Source organism: Kogia breviceps, chromosome 12 (assembly GCF_026419965.1).
Source record: "Kogia breviceps isolate mKogBre1 chromosome 12, mKogBre1 haplotype 1, whole genome shotgun sequence".
Taxonomy (NCBI): Eukaryota; Metazoa; Chordata; class Mammalia; order Artiodactyla; family Physeteridae; genus Kogia; species Kogia breviceps.
Genome location: NC_081321.1, coordinates 58,578,308 through 58,594,166, shown reverse-complemented (window position 1 = coordinate 58,594,166; position 15,859 = coordinate 58,578,308). Strand labels below are relative to the sequence as shown.

Below are 15,859 nucleotides of genomic sequence, written 5' to 3'. Positions count from 1 at the left end.
ATCATCTCTTTCCTGATTTCATGTAAGTGTAATCTAGTCTTTCCTTATGGAGAGCATGGAAGCTATCTAACAGCAGTGCTACTTAAATAATCAGAGCAAAATGAACTTGAATATGACAGCCCCTATAATTTAAAAGAAGGCATTTCAGACTACTTAGCAATTTCATGCTGGCCTCTAGTAATTACTGCTTTATTTTCCAACTTTTACAAAGTACATGAGATCTAGAGGGCACACATTCTATACATGCTAAATTAATTTGTATCAGAAACTTGGTAAGGGCTAACATCAGGCTTAATGGTAGTAGTTTTCCCCCTTTTCCCATTCTTAAGATCTGCCTGTTTCCAGTTTTCTGGTACTATTTTCTGTCTCATGATTTCCAATATTAACTTCAGTGGCTCTGTTCCTATTTCTGAATTTCTTTTTACTCTTCTGATTTATAATTACCTGAATAATTGTTGTTAAACTATCACTTAAACATAAAATTTCTGAAATGTCAAAATGTTCCCACTTGAAGAAAAACTCTCCTAAAATAAAGTTAGCATAAACTATACTAATATTGTAATTAGTGACTTTCAAAAGACAAACTGATGAGAGCAAATATACTAGTCCATTCAAATTGACTATTCATAATTCAATTCGATTGACTAAAGCTTGGCTCTGGGTTCCTGCATACAGAAGCCAAGAGTCTGGGTCATTGAAGTGTTAGACACAAATAGGATGAAACTCATAGTCTGATGTAATCTCTTAATCTTGCCTCCACTGGCAGTAATGCATCATCACTGTAACTGACTCAGTTCACCACGGTAGGTTTTCTTTCATAAGATGCCTGTGCTAGTTGGAAGGGCCCAGATACTTAGCGTTTAACCCTCTGACATTCATCTTTGGTAAGGTTTGCTGAAGCCTATTCAGCAGGCTTGTATACAAGGATTATGACAATCCACAGATCTTCTCAGTGTAGAAAAAAAGTGTCTTTCTTAATATGCAAGAAATTGCGATTTAAAAAAACCCTTTCTTCCCCAATAAGTTAAGTATATCTAATTGGTCAAATCCAGCCCCAAATCACTCCTTCTTAAACTGTGTATTTATGAACTGTCCATTTTGTTTTCGTTATTACATAAGATCAAAAACATCAGATTTCAATGTTTAAGGGCTAAGACCACTGCCCTGAATAAGTGAACTCTTCAGGTCAACAGGGAGATCCTTTAGTGGTTATACGGCCCCATGGTTTCTTTAACCACAGACTAATGAAGTTCAATTTTCAACTCCTTTGTGAAGTATTCTTAATTACCTCAGTCCACAGGCAACTTTCCTACAGGTTATATTCTATACAATGCTGTCTATAAAGGTTCATTTTCTACCATTTTATATGGAGTCTAGTTGATTTGATTATAGGCTCTTAAGGTCAAGAATCTTATTGCCTGCCTAGAGCAGGGAGCTGAATTAATATGTACTGATGGATCATTTGATCTTGCTTCCAAAGACAGTTGGCCAGAGTGCTAGAGTTACTTCAGGTCTGGCCTAACTATTGCAAGATCGCTGGCTAGCCACTACATAAACAGATCAGAAACAGCTGAAAAATATTCCTTCTTCATTATGCATCAAATTTAAACTCAGCAATTTATTTGAGCACTTTCAATATGCCATGTACGGTCCTTTGGGTCACAAAAATAGTATGTATTTTTTGTAAAACAACTTACAAGTTCTAGGCACAATGTAAAGTACTTTATATACATTGTGTTATCTAGTGATTTTAAAAATCACATTAAACAAGTGACATGATTATTCATTCCCCTTTTACAAGGAAACTGGGACTACTTGCTCATGCTTACGTAGAAAAGTTTACACAAGAGAATTTGGTTCAACCATAGCATTTGGGCTCCAATATTTGAGGTTTTAAACATAACTTTGGTCAAAAGTAGGTTGGTCTGGAGCTTGGGTTGATCAGGAACAACCAATCTGAAACAGGAAAAACCCAGGGACGCAAATGAGTGCATCACTTGAGGTACTGGCCATAAGAAAACCGTTGCTCACTGCCTCTTTTTTGTTTTTTTAACATTATTTTACAATCTACTTTTTATTTTTAAATTTTTATTCATTTGTTTATTTTTATTTTTGGCTGCATTGGGTCTTTGTTGCTGCACATGGGCTTTCTCTAGTTGCGGCATGCGGGGGCTACTCTTCGTTGCGATGTGCAGGCTCTAGGCGCACAGGCTTCAGTAGCTGTGGCACCTGGGCTCAGTAGTGTGGCTTGTGGGCCCTAGAGCGCAGGCTCAGTAGTTGCGGTGCACGGGCTTAGTTGCTCCGCGGCATGTGGGATCTTCCCGGACCAGGGATTGAACCCGTGTCCCCTGCATTGGCAGGTGGATCCTTAACCACTGTGCCGTCAGCGAAGCCCTGCTCACTGCCTCTTATTCAAAGTCCTCCCATTGCCTTCCAGATCCTGTATAATCTTTCTGCTCTCATGACTATGGCTGGTTGTTTCCCTCTCTTCTTTTCTAGCCCCTCTTTTTTTTGGAGTATAGTTGATTTACAATATTGTGTTAGTTTCAGATGTACAGCAAAGTGATTCAGTTATACGTATACATGCATATATATCACATATACATTCTTTTCAGGTTCTTTTCCCTTATAGGTTATTACAAAATATTGACTATAGTTCCCTGTGCTATACAGTAGGTCCTTATTGGTTATCTATTTTATATATAGTAGTGTGTATCTGTTAATCCCAAACTCCTAATTTATCCCTCTCTACCCCCTTTCCCCTGTGGTAACCATAAGTTTGTTTTCTATGTCTGTGAGTCTATTTCTGTTTTGTATATAAGTTCGTTTGTATCATTTTTTTAAGGTTCCACATATAAGTGATACTATATATTTTTCTTTCTCTGTGTTCACCCCTCTTTTAATGCTCATCCTCCAAACATAGATGTTCTTCAAGTTTCTGTCCTCACACCTGTCTTTTTTCCTTCATCTAGTGGCACTCAAAGTTTAGTGTGCATTGCCATTGTCTTAGGAGTCATCAAAAATTCAGATCCCCAGGCAGGCCCCAACTCAGATTTAGTGACTTAGAGTTTCTGGGGGAAACGACTCAGGAATCTGCATTTTAATAAGCAGCCCAGGTGATTTTAATATGGATAGAGACCCATACTGGGAAACAGAGCCTCTACCCTCTCTCAAAGTCCTCATCTGCTCCAGCACCTTCCGTAATCACCTCTTTGTAAACAACTTTCCAATCATTATCTCTAGAACAGAATCATCACACTCCAGACTCACATTCCAACTTTGTTCGTGACATTCCCATTTGGATGTCCTGCTGGCACCTTGCACTTAGTAAACCCAGAACCAGACATCCTCTTGCCTCCAAACTATCAGTTATTCCCCTTGAATTTCCTGTTTCTATTGACAGTGCCTCACTCGTCTCCTAGCACCTAATGTTATAACCTTACTCAGAGTCATCTTGCACCTTCAGACTTCCTTTCAGTCCCTAGATCCAGTCAATGATGAGTGCCTGACTCTCTTCCTCTGCTGTAAAGCTTCCATATATCCCAGTGGGTCTCGGCCCCCAGTAGAGCTTTGAAAGAATGATGTCTGGTTCTCCACTGAGACCCATTAAATCAGAATCTCTGGAAATAGGCCGTGGTAATTAGTAGTTTTAAAAATTCTCTGGGTGATTCTAATGCCTATGCAAGGTGGGAAACTCTGAAATAGTCCTCAGGGTTTCATGCTGATAAGATCACCTAGAGACCTTCATGGTCTCCATCCCCTGGAGACAATGATTCAATTGTTAATGATTGGGAGAATCAGGAGAGGTGATTAGTCAACAAATTTGAACAGTTATCCAGAGGAGACAGTAAGAACCTGAACTAGGTGGTGATGAAATAGAGTGAACAAATGGGAAAGACAATGCGGAATTATGAGCTTTAAGACTTGGAAACTGGCTGATACAGGAGATGAGAAAGAATGACAGATGCAAAAGCAGTGACAGACACAGTGATCATAAGTTTGGATAATAAGAATGCTGATGGTGAGAAGCAAAGGCAGGAGAAAAATCTTGTTGTGGAGGATGGTTTGTGTGTTCATGAATGAATCTGGTTCTGCACTTTGCTGAGTTTTAAAGTATTGGTGGGGTAGGTGGAGGTGTCATCGGGTAGTGGAGGATTCTCAAAGTGTGGTCCCTAGATTTGCAGTATTGGTATCACCAGAGAATTTGTTATAAGTGCAAATTCTTGACATCCTCCCCTTCCACCTTCAACCTGCTGAAGAAACTCTGTGGTGGGGTCCAGCAATGTGCGGTTTCACAAGCACTTTAGGTGATTCTGATGTCACTAAAATTCGAGAACAATTGGCCTAGAGTAGCAGTCCTTAAACTTCATCATGCATCAGAATCACCAGGAGAGCTTGCTAAAGGCAGTGTCCTGAGTTCAGAGTTTCTGATTCATTAGGCTGGCGTGGGGCACATGGGTTGGGGTTTGCATTTCTCACAAGTTCACGTGTGGTGCCAATGCTGCTGGTCCAGGGACCACACTTTGAGAACCACTGGTCTAGCAGTCAAAGACAGAAGAGATCTCAACTAGAAATATGGATTTGGGCGTCATCTACATAACAGAGGTAGTTCAAATCTTGACTTTCTTTCCCAGACAACAGTAGTTGTCTCCTAATGAGTTCGTAGCCTCCTAACAGGTCTCTCTGCTTCCGTAATACCCCAATCTATTTTGCATATAAAAATCAGAGAAATCTTTATAAACCATAAACCCTATTTATTGCACTAGCTGTATACAATCCTCCACGGCTTACCATTGCTCTTATTTGAATTCTATACATAGCCTGATTGTTCCTGCATGATCTGGCCTCTGCCTTTCTCTCCAGCCCCATCCCCTGTCACCTGCCCTCCCTCTCACTCTGCTCTGGCCACCCTGATCTTCTTTCAGATCCACAAACATATCACTTTCTTTCCTACCTAAGGGCCTCTGCTCACACTATTCCCCTACCAGACACGCTCTACGCTAGCTCTGCAGACCACCAACCCCCTCATCCTCCTGATCTCAGTTCAGATGTCACCTTCTTTGAGACACTTTTCCTCCTTGTCATCCCTTGTTATTTATTCTCTACTTAACCATGTTTGTGTTCTTTATCACTCTTGTCATAATCAGCAAATATCATCCATGTTTGTTTCCTTGCTTATCATCTGTCTCCGCCTCTAGATTGTAAGTTCCTCTGGAGTGGGGACTTGTTGACTGAAGGAATGAAACGTAGCAAGTCATATTCATTCTTATGTCCCCACTGGCTAAATATATATACGTTGAATGAATGAACTGAAGAGAACTGAGAAAGGAGGCAATCTAGGGAATGTCTATATGTTACAGGAGTTAGGGGTAGAGGAGAAAAGAAGGCTAAGGAGAAAAAGAAGAGGAGGCAGAGAGGTAGGGCACTTTAAGAACAGTGCCCCTATCGCCATTACAATTGTATATATTATATGTATATATATATATATATATATATATATATATATACACATATAATATACACACACACATGCACACACATGCACACACAAACACACGCACACACACATATACACACATATATACACACATATATGTAGATACACACACATATATATACATACACACATATATGTAGATACACATACATACACAAGGACAGATATCTAAATCTCTATATCGAGCTGTATGAATAGACATTTGGAAGAGAACATAAAATAACACTAGAGAAAAAAATGTTTCAAAGAGGCAGCATTTTTTCTTTTCATATATATATATATATATATATATATATATATATATATATTTTTTTTTTTTTTTTTTTTTTTTTTTTGCGGTACGCGGGCCTCTCACTGTTGTGGCCTCTCTCGTTGCGGAGCACAGACTCCGGACGCGCAGGCTCAGTGGCCATGGCTCACGGGCCCAGCCGCTCCGCGGCACGTGGGATCTTCCCGGACCAGGGCACGAACCCGTGTCCCCTGCATCGGCAGGCGGACTCTCAACCACTGTGCCGCCAGGGAACCCCTCTTTTCTTATATTTTAAATTAATTCTTTAAAAAATTTTAATACAGATTTTAAAGGTAAAGAGGCAGCATTTATAATCAATTACCAGATCTATGAAAAGGAGAGACTGAGCACTCTGACAAGGCCAAGGGTCAGGAAGATTATTTATGGGCAATAAGGTGTTTTCATTTCACTAACACAATCCAATAGGTGAATTAGAGTTTACCAAAGTCCTTTCATCATCAATTCATCTGATCCTCAAACAAAAATCTCAAAAGACAGGCAGGACAGCTCTCACTATTTTTAGCAACATGATGAGGAAGTAGAAGTAACAAGCATAGACTGTACTTTCAGGAAGTTTGGTGGTATTTCTTATTACTAATTTCATCTGAAATAATAGATATCTACTATTTAAATAGAAATTCTTTAAGGCCAACCATAATATGAGCAAACAGTTCCAGGGAATAATAGTAACTTAAAAACAAACCTCCCTAGAGCATCTCAGGTTTCCTTCCTAAATCCTTCCTAAATTTGATTCCAATAGCATTAGAATCTGGGAAGATTTTAAAATAGTACTGGGAAACAAAGACCTTTAACTTAGACTGTTTAAAATGGTAACAATTCATTTTTCCCTCTGGTTTAATCAAGCTACCAATCTAAGTTTAAAGGAACTTGTACATGTCAGCATTAGGCACGATCTTTTAGTTCCTAACACCTGAACCACACTCTGATGGACCAAATGTGGGATTTATTATTTGTCCAAATAGCAAACATCAACGTGAAGTCCTTAGTAGGACTGAAGAAATAGGACTGGGAGAGATACTGTTGGAGCGAAATGCACTTATTGCTCAGGATGTTCAAACGTGGTAAAAACTATCTGCATTGGTTGCCTATATCCGCCAAAACTCATGGTTGGAAACAGTTTTTCGTTCACAAATCCTGGATCCCTGGGATTACTCCAATATCAAGCTCATGAGATAGGAAGGAAGGAAGTGAGAATCCTCTTGAAAGTGTTTTCATTTCGCTAACACAACTCAATATGTAAATTAGAGTTTACCAAAGTTCTTTCATCATCATTTCATTTGATCCTCAGAATCTCAAAACAGGCAAGTGGGCTTTCACCATCATGCCCTGAGGCCCAGGGAGGTCAAGTGGATTATCAGCTACTAAGTGGCAGAGTCCGGACAGGAGTCCTGGGCTTGCTTCCGCTTCTAGGTACGGTGTTCTCCGCCCTACACAGCACACAGCCTAACCACACTCGGAATTTTTTTTTTTTTTAGGAAAAAGGCTCTCTCTCTTCCTTGTGTTGCACCAGCACGGTGTTTGGCCTGTGCGTGCCTGGTCACCTTGGGGAGTCACAAAACAAAAGTAACAAATAACAAACAAGACTTGAACGTACCAAGACATGTGACACAGGTAGGAAGTGTTCCAGAAGGTCAGGAGGAAGAGAAGAGGACCATTAATCGTGATGGCTTTAATTCTTCTTAAATATTTGCTCCACATAGCCACTTTCTCCAGGGTTACAATATATTTAAAAAATACCTTAGGGATACCTCTAGGGCTTTATTGATTCTTAGAGGATTTTGAAACACGGCACCAGTGATGGATGAGAGATGAATCATGACTGTCTACACAGCTTATGACATAGATGGATTAAACTAGGGAGAGGATAATTGGGCAATTAGAGCTAAGGGGAAGAGTGGTAACTTGGCTTTATTAGTAGTGTTTTATAAAAATTGAGTTTTGTGGGGCTTCCCTGGTGGCGCAGTGGTTGAGAATCCGCCTGCCGATGCAGGGGACACGGGTTCGTGCCCCGGTCCGGGAAGATCCCACATGCCGCGGAGCAGCTGGGCCCTTGAGCCACGGCCGCTGAGCCTGCTCATCCGGAGCCTGTGCTCCGCAATGGGAGAGGCCACAACAGTGAGAGGCCCGCCTAGCACCAAAAAAAAAAAAAAAAATTGAGTTTTGTGGTGGGAATTTTTTTTAATATCATTGAGAATATCAGTACCAGTTTCTGAATGAATGGATAAAGAATAAAGCATAGAGATGAGCTGAGTAAACTGAACAAAAGAATACTTTCAGAACAGTTTAACATTTTAACAGTTTGTCATAACAAAAGATACACACACACAATCACAGATGTAACACATACAATAACAGATATCTAAATGTCTGTTTCTAGCTGTATGGATGGTCATCTATTAGTTCATTTATTTATTATTAAGTCATTTATTTATTATAAGGTCTTATGGAAAGAGCAGGACGAATTTTTTGGCCAGCCCAGTCGAAACCTATATAAAACATGCTGCTTAAGTATATTTATGCATATGTAAAAATAAAAACTAAGGTTTTGTTCCTGTTGAGTAATGTGAAATTGGTGAAATTCTGCACCTGAAAATTATGATAATACTTTTCTCAGAGCCAATATATGAGGGTAGTGAATGAATAACCTGAATATCCAATCTCTCCCTGCTGGGTAGACAGCTCTTTCTTGCTTTCTGTCTCACTCTTTTTCATTCCCTCACATATACCCAGACACAGACAGATGAACACACCTATCATACGAAGCTCAGTTTAACAAGAGTTTAAAGCGTTCAGCTGTGCAAACCACTACACTAGGTACTATTGGGGAAAAGAAAAGCACAGATGAATGAAGTACAATTCCGAAGCCTCCTTCTGCTTTCTGAGTATGGCTTTGAAAGTGAATTTCAATCTTAGTTCTGACACTTATGTACTCCATTATCTTGGGTAAGTTCTTTGTTTTCTCTGTACTTTTTTTTTTTTTATAATCTTTAAGTGAGAATAATAATAATATCTACTTTTATGGGGTTGTTAAGAGGGTTCAGTGGGATAATGTGTGCAAAACATTTTGCACAGTACCTGTCACAGAGTAAGCTATTACTGTTGTCATTATAATTATATTATTATTTTGAAGATCTTATACTCCAGAAGAGAATACAGACTTAAACATAGCTGAGTCTAATGGAAACAATCAGCACATAACAAAGGCGTGATCAAAATGCTCTGCTAAATGGGTGTGTGTGTTTAAACCCACAACACAAGACCAAGCAGAGTTGATCATTTTTCCAGGTTCTATAAATATTATCCACTTTTGCCACTAAATGAATAATGATGTCTTCAAAACATCAGTTAGATGCAGCACAGAATTATATACGGGAAAGTGGTCTTGCTTTTAAATTCAGCAAGTTGGCTAGCTCAGCAAAGGGAATTTCAGAATAGAAGGAGGAAATGGAATGAATAGTCTTTAAAGGGTCCCATCTACTTCTGAAATCTATGATTCCATGGTCAAGATACTTGATGGAGTTTCCAGAGACATAAAAATAAGGTAATTTGTAAAAATAGGCTTTTCAAATGGTAGTTCCCTCCCCTTCTTTCGCCCTGTTTTTTTTTTTTTTTTTTTTTTCCCATTTTTTCTCTCGATTATCTTTTGAAGAACTGGTCTTGGATGAAAATTAACACTCACCTCATGAAGAAAGAGGAGTTATTCTGAATGAATTGGGTCACCAAGGGAGGAACGCGATTAAACAAAGTCCTTGGGGAAGTGAATTATTTATTGATTTGGTTTGTAGTCTAAAGCTGAGGTGTATGTTGAAGGAGAATGGAAGCCTTTTGCCATTGCATAGTATAAGGAATTTAAAGAGAAACGCACTGGGAATGCATATTTTAGAAATATGGGGGTAAACAAGACTAAGTATTGTATATTAACTATGGTGAGAGAGGGCAGGTGAGAAGAATGTAAACAAAAAAATGCTGATGTTTGAAATTTACTAGAAATAATCTAAAAATATTGGCTAATGTCAACTAATCTGTTACTTGTTTTCTAAGGTGGTGAACCAGTTTAAGAAGCTCCTTTTACATGTTTTGCTTTCTCATTAGTTCATTCATTCATTCATCAGAAATGTATTGATTATTCATTACATACCAGCCAAGACTAGGACAGACCTGGTCCCAGTCCTGATGAGGGTTAATTTTTTGGCAACAGAAATGGCCAGAGAGAAAAGAGAAGAGGAAAAAGAGGAGCCTGGACAACCCAATATGAAAATCCATTTTTTGAATAATAAAAACTTGCTGTATAATCTAGTAATCTAAGCTTTTTCACCATACTCCTCGATAACAATCTGGGCATGTTCAGCTGATTTCAGTAGTAAAATAATAACATTTGTGAGAAAGCTAACGCCATCAAAAATAAATATAGATCCAACTCTAAAGGGGAGAAATTTGAGAATATTATCCTCTTGAAAAAGAATGATCAATGTAGCGTAATTTGGTTGTGATGGATGGTTCTTTCCACCTCCCAAGGTGGATCGTGTGGTGCATCAACAATTTAAATTGCCCCCCAAATTGGACCCTTACTCTAGGAATTATAAAGGGGTATTTTCAAAAGAGGTCATTGCCTAAACAATTCCTTTAATCAACAGTCAGAGGATTTATTTAGCTGATGGTGCCAAACCTTCTTCATGAAGACTATGATGACGGTGCATCCCTCCCCTAACTCCCCGTCCCTCAAAAAAATAAGAGGATCAAATGAATTTTTAAATGCAGATTTTGGTTTATAGAGTTCTTTTTCATCTTCTGGAAGGTGATTACCAGACTTAATCAAGATTCCTCTGTGTATCATTAGCTAATTTTAGCTTCCTCCTTTTTAAAAAACTCAAATTTTATTTTCTGACAGTGAGTTTGGGAGAGACCAGTTTTAAGTCCTCTGTGGATTTCATGGTTTTCAGTTCAAGCCTTCAGGGAAGCTCAATTTAAAAGTAGGAAAACAGTAATTAAAAGTGATTAGGACAAGAAGTTTTGGTGCTATGAAATGAGGACTCAATTCTCCCTGTCATAAGCCAAACCAAGCGGCAATTTTTGTTTTTGATTATGGCTTTACTTGCAATTTTAATAAACACGAACCCGTATTCAAACTTCTAATATCCTGCTGCTTAACTATTTCCAAAGAGCTATCCAGCTCTTTTAAACAGCTTTTTGTTTTAAACTTTTAATTTGTTTGGCTTAGTCTCACCTTAGAAAGTTGTAGCTTCGTGGTAAACCCTTTTATAAGTTGATTTCCAGAATCCTAAGAGATTCTTTCTTTCCCCCTCCCAGCTAAGTGTTTCCTCATGTGCCCAAATCGTTGGTGCTGACAGCTTTCCTGCCTTGTTTTATCTGGTTCCCACAGTAAGGACGAGAGACAAATACAAGAACGTGTCCAGTGTTGACTGGATGCGGCACGACTCCGCTGATACTTACAGCTCCTCCAGGAAGCGGAGACCGTGCAGAGGGTTCGGGGGAAGCTGACTGATGTTGTTCATACTCAGGTCTCTGGAGAGGAAGAGAGGCAGTGCGTGAGGAGCGGCGTCTGCCACCACAAGGCAGTCCAGCTGTTCAGTTCACACATTTGCAAGCAATACAGCCAAAGGAACTCGTTCTGTTGCTTGACAAATGAATCGCTCTTTTGCACGTTAACTATATTCCTTTCCTCCCATGTCCCCCCAACATCGTGGGCTCTCAATCAAATCAGAGACCCTAGGAGGAGCTGATACGGAATTCAAAATGATTTAGACCATTCATGGGCATGGTTGTAATTCTTCATGTTTAAAATGACCTGAGTAGACCAGCAAAGGGAACAGACATAACTCAACCACCCTAGACATAACTCAGCATCGGGTCCTGCTTTAAATCTTGTGGCAAAGAGAAATGTCTTCACCATGCAACTCTGGAAGCCCTGTTTCTCTGGGACTATAAGCACCTTGTAAAAACAAATGTTTTGATTCAAAGAAACTTAAGAAAACAAAACAAAACAAGACAAAAAGCCTATTCCCTCCTTCGAACATGTTCCTTTTGCAGGTTCTCGGATTGCATTAAATAAGTGAAATGAACCATAAAACAAGGGTGTAATGCGATCCTGCTCTGTAGCACACTTCCTGCTGGGCCTGCACAGTAGTTCCTGGCACAGGAAACAACAAGCCACTTTGGGCAGAACTCAATCAATTTTTGCTTTAAGCGAAACTCCGTGTAATTAGATTTTATTGTTTTTACTTTTCTCTTTCTTTACTGTCTCCCACATAATCCTACAGCATCACTGGTATATGCTGTCTGTATCTCAGAGGCCAAAAGACCAACCGATAGGCAGAGTCTACTCAAGACCAACTAAGACCACACAACAGTCAGCTGAAGGTTGACTTAAAAAATGACGTGCTCAAACGCCAAGACTCAGAACTAACGCCATTATAATCTCAGAGAGCGTCTACATACTTAAAATTTATCTTGAGATAAGATAAGGAGCTTATTTTTATTTATTATTTTAAAAAAAATGATTCAATTGACATATAACACGGTATGAGTTTTAGGTGTACAACATAATGATATATGTATATATTGTGAAATGATTACCACAGTAAGTTTAGTTGACATTCATCACCACAGAGTTACAAAATTTGTTTTCTTTTGATGAGAATTTTTAGTATTTACTCTCTTTAGCAACTTTCAAATATACAATACTGTGCTATAACTGCAGTCACTATGCTGTACATTACATCCCCAGGACTTATTTCTCGCATAACTGGAAATTTGTGTCTTTTGACCACCTATGCCAATTTCACCCAGGAGCTTTTATTTTATTTTTTTAACATCTTTATTGGAGTATAATTGCTTTACATTCTTGTGTTAGTTTCTGCTGTATAACAAAGTGTATCAGCCATACATATACATATATCCCTTATCCCCTCCCTCTTGTGTCTCCCTAACCCACCCCTCTAGGTGGTCACAAAGCACTGAGCTGATCTCCCTGTGCTATGCGGCTGCTTCCCACTAGCTATCTATTTTACATTTGGTATTGTATATATGTCAATGCTACTCTCTCACTTCGTCCCAGCTTACCCTTCCCCCTCCCCGTGTCCTCAAGTCCATTCTCTACGTCTGCATCTTTATTCCTGTCCTGCCCCTAGCTTCCTCAGAACCATTTTCTTTCTTTCTTTTTTTTTTAGATTCCATATATATGTGTTAGCATATGGTATTTGTTTTTCTCTTTCTGACTTACTTCACTCTGTATGACAGACTCTAGGTCCATCCACCTCAATACAAATAACTCAATTGCGTTTCTTTTTATGGCTGAGTAATATTCCATTGTATATATGTGCCGCATCTTCTTTATCCATTCATCTGTCAATGGACACTTAGGTTGCTTCCATGTCCTGGCTATTGTAAATAGAGCTGCAATGAACATTGTGGTACATGACTCTTTTTGAATTATGATTTTCTCAGTGTATATGCCAAGTAGTGTCACCCAGGAGCTTTTAAAAAAATCCGGATTATTCTTGTTATCGAAATGGCCACAACCATTGCACCTAACCAGCAGATTTCAGTATTGGTAGCTTGATACCTTTATCATATATTAACTTTTAATCAGTGGTGCTAAGAACTAAAGGATCATTCACTCTGTGCCTTTAAAAAGTCATGAGCATGTACAGGGAAGATAAAATATTTTGCTAAATGTTTTAGAGTATGGCACCCCCCCAGAGTTATTAATTTTAATATTTATTAATTTTAATTATTAATTTTAATAACATTGTTGGTAAACAATGACGTAACTAGGTAAAATGCTATATTCTCAAGCTAAAACTAAACAATGCTAAAAATATAGACTAAAAAAGTTTCTATTGTCCATATATTCAAAATCTGATTTTTTTTTCCTGGCACTGTTTAGATAAGAGAGCCAGATTAATTGATTCGCAATTTTAGTTCCCTGTGCAGATAATTATCTGAAGTAGCAAAGTTGTTTAGTTCACTGAACAGGCATATATTAAACTAAACAATACAGTCTCTGGATTCCTTACAGTGTCTATATAATCCCTGCAAAGACTTGATATTTCTAACGCATATACACTGACTTTTAACTGATATCCCACTTATTTCCTAAAAGGACCGAGTGGTATGCTTCTGGAGCATGTTTATTAGTAACTTAGATCAAACCAGTCTCAAGACAGCTGGTGTGGATAGCCCTGACATTCCGCTCCTCTCGTATTTCCCTGTGTGATGTGCAAATCAGTCTGGGACAAACACTGATCTTGTCTACTGCAGAAAGCTCTAAATAGAATAAGGAAATTTATGTTTAAGGAGATTCATAAGTACTCCACATTATTTTTACTATTTATTACCTTTTGCATTGATGTTCAAATGTAACACTGGTCTAGCTCAGTGCTTCCCAAGCTGTCCATGGTAAAAGACCAATGAAAAAAAAGCACTACTTTGCCGTGGACTTACATTTTTATAAAATTAATTAATAGAAAAGTGAAATAACACAAAGATATACAAAATACAAGCCTCAATATTTTGTTATGTGACTTGACAGATTATTCAATTTCTGTGCAAGTTTCTAAACCTTTACTCTCAAATCCTTATCTGTCGTGGATTAGTAAAAAATAACCCTGGCCTGGGAGGGGTCCTCAGACCATGCCTTTCGGTGAGCAATGCTGTTCTTTCCTTCGTGTCAAGAAGGGCAAGACTTGAATTACTTTTAGCCAGTTCAACTTTGAGTAAAATATGACAGAATGAGAATGTTTGGCTGCTCGAGAGGGCTGGCGCTCACCAGGGTGAGGTTGCCCACTTAAAAAGGAAGAAAATGAGGTTCACAGAGTTGAGAGGTCTCCAAGTCACCGTGCAGAATTTAGTGGGAAAGCCCTTGGGCTGGAGCCTAGAGCTCGACTTGCCCTTAGTTTTTTGCTTTTCCTTTTTTCCAACACATTTTCCACTCTGTATAAAAACATCATCAGGGCTTCCCTGGTGGCGCAGTGGTTGAGAGCCTGCCTGCCCATGCAGGGGACACAGGTTCATGCCCCGGTCCGGGAAGATCCCATGTGCCGTGGAGCGGCTAGGCCTGTGAGCCATGGCTGCTGAGCCTGCGCGTCCGGAGCCTGTGCTCCGCAACGGGAGAGGCCACGACAGTGAGAGGCCCGCGTACCGCAAAAAAAAAAAACAAAAACAAACAAACAAACAAAAAAAAAACCATCATCATTCTCACTCTTAAATTATTTTTTAAACTTTTCCACTTTTTCTTCTATAGCATTTGGTCTTTCTGACCCCTGGAACACATATAACCTTAGCAGAATGAAGGGATCTTAAAATAGGTTCCAAGTCTGCGCATTACTTACTTTTTAAACTATCATTTTTTAAAAGTCCCTATTTTGCACCACATCTGGCCCACGGTTCAGTTTCCTAAAATCAGTGAAGCAATGTAATGCATTTCTTTCATTTTTTTCATCTTTTGCCAAGATGTTGAAATTAATTTTGAAGAACTGCTCACTAGGTAAAAGGATTTCATCAGAAATGGAGGATTCATTGTGACAACATGGTCAAATATGTTAAACTATTTTTCCCTGTCTCTGACCCAGCTCTTGTCTACACTGTGTTAATGACCACATCTAGAAATCTGGAATAGGATTTGCAAAGTTCCATGGGAGCAGCTGACTATTGGAATCATTGCAGGAGCTTTAAAAAATATAGATGCCTGGGTCCCATCTCCAGAGTTTCTGAGTCAGTTGGTCCAGTATAGGCATTGGGATTTTAAAAAACTTCTCAGGTTATTTGAATGTTCAGCCAAGGCTGTGAACAGTGCTTAGGAATAACTCTTTCTAAATTTCTGGATGGGTTCTCTGAGTTCTACAACTCACTCAAAATTTAGGAGGCTAACTAAAGATATTGTTTCCTCTGGGTAGAGAGTTCCACCCAAGCAGATAGTATCTTTCTCTTGAAAGTGTCTTTGCTGCTTGCAACTCTATTATTTTTTTTTCTTCATTTGACAAAATATTAATTGAGCATGAATTGTGGTCAGGTCTAGAAAGACAGTGGAGAAG

At 38.9% G+C, this 15,859-nt stretch overlaps 1 protein-coding gene across 3 annotated transcripts in view; it reads right to left on the bottom strand.

Moving 5' to 3' along the window:
* Positions 1-15,859, bottom strand: part of LGR5 (leucine rich repeat containing G protein-coupled receptor 5) — a 121,710-nt gene that overhangs the window by 52,427 nt on the left and 53,424 nt on the right. For all 3 annotated transcript variants that reach the window (XM_059082403.2, XM_067008309.1, XM_067008310.1), the window contains exon 2: positions 11,259-11,330. In XM_059082403.2, the coding sequence (XP_058938386.1) occupies positions 11,259-11,330 (72 nt within the window). The remainder of the gene's footprint in view (positions 1-11,258; positions 11,331-15,859) is intronic.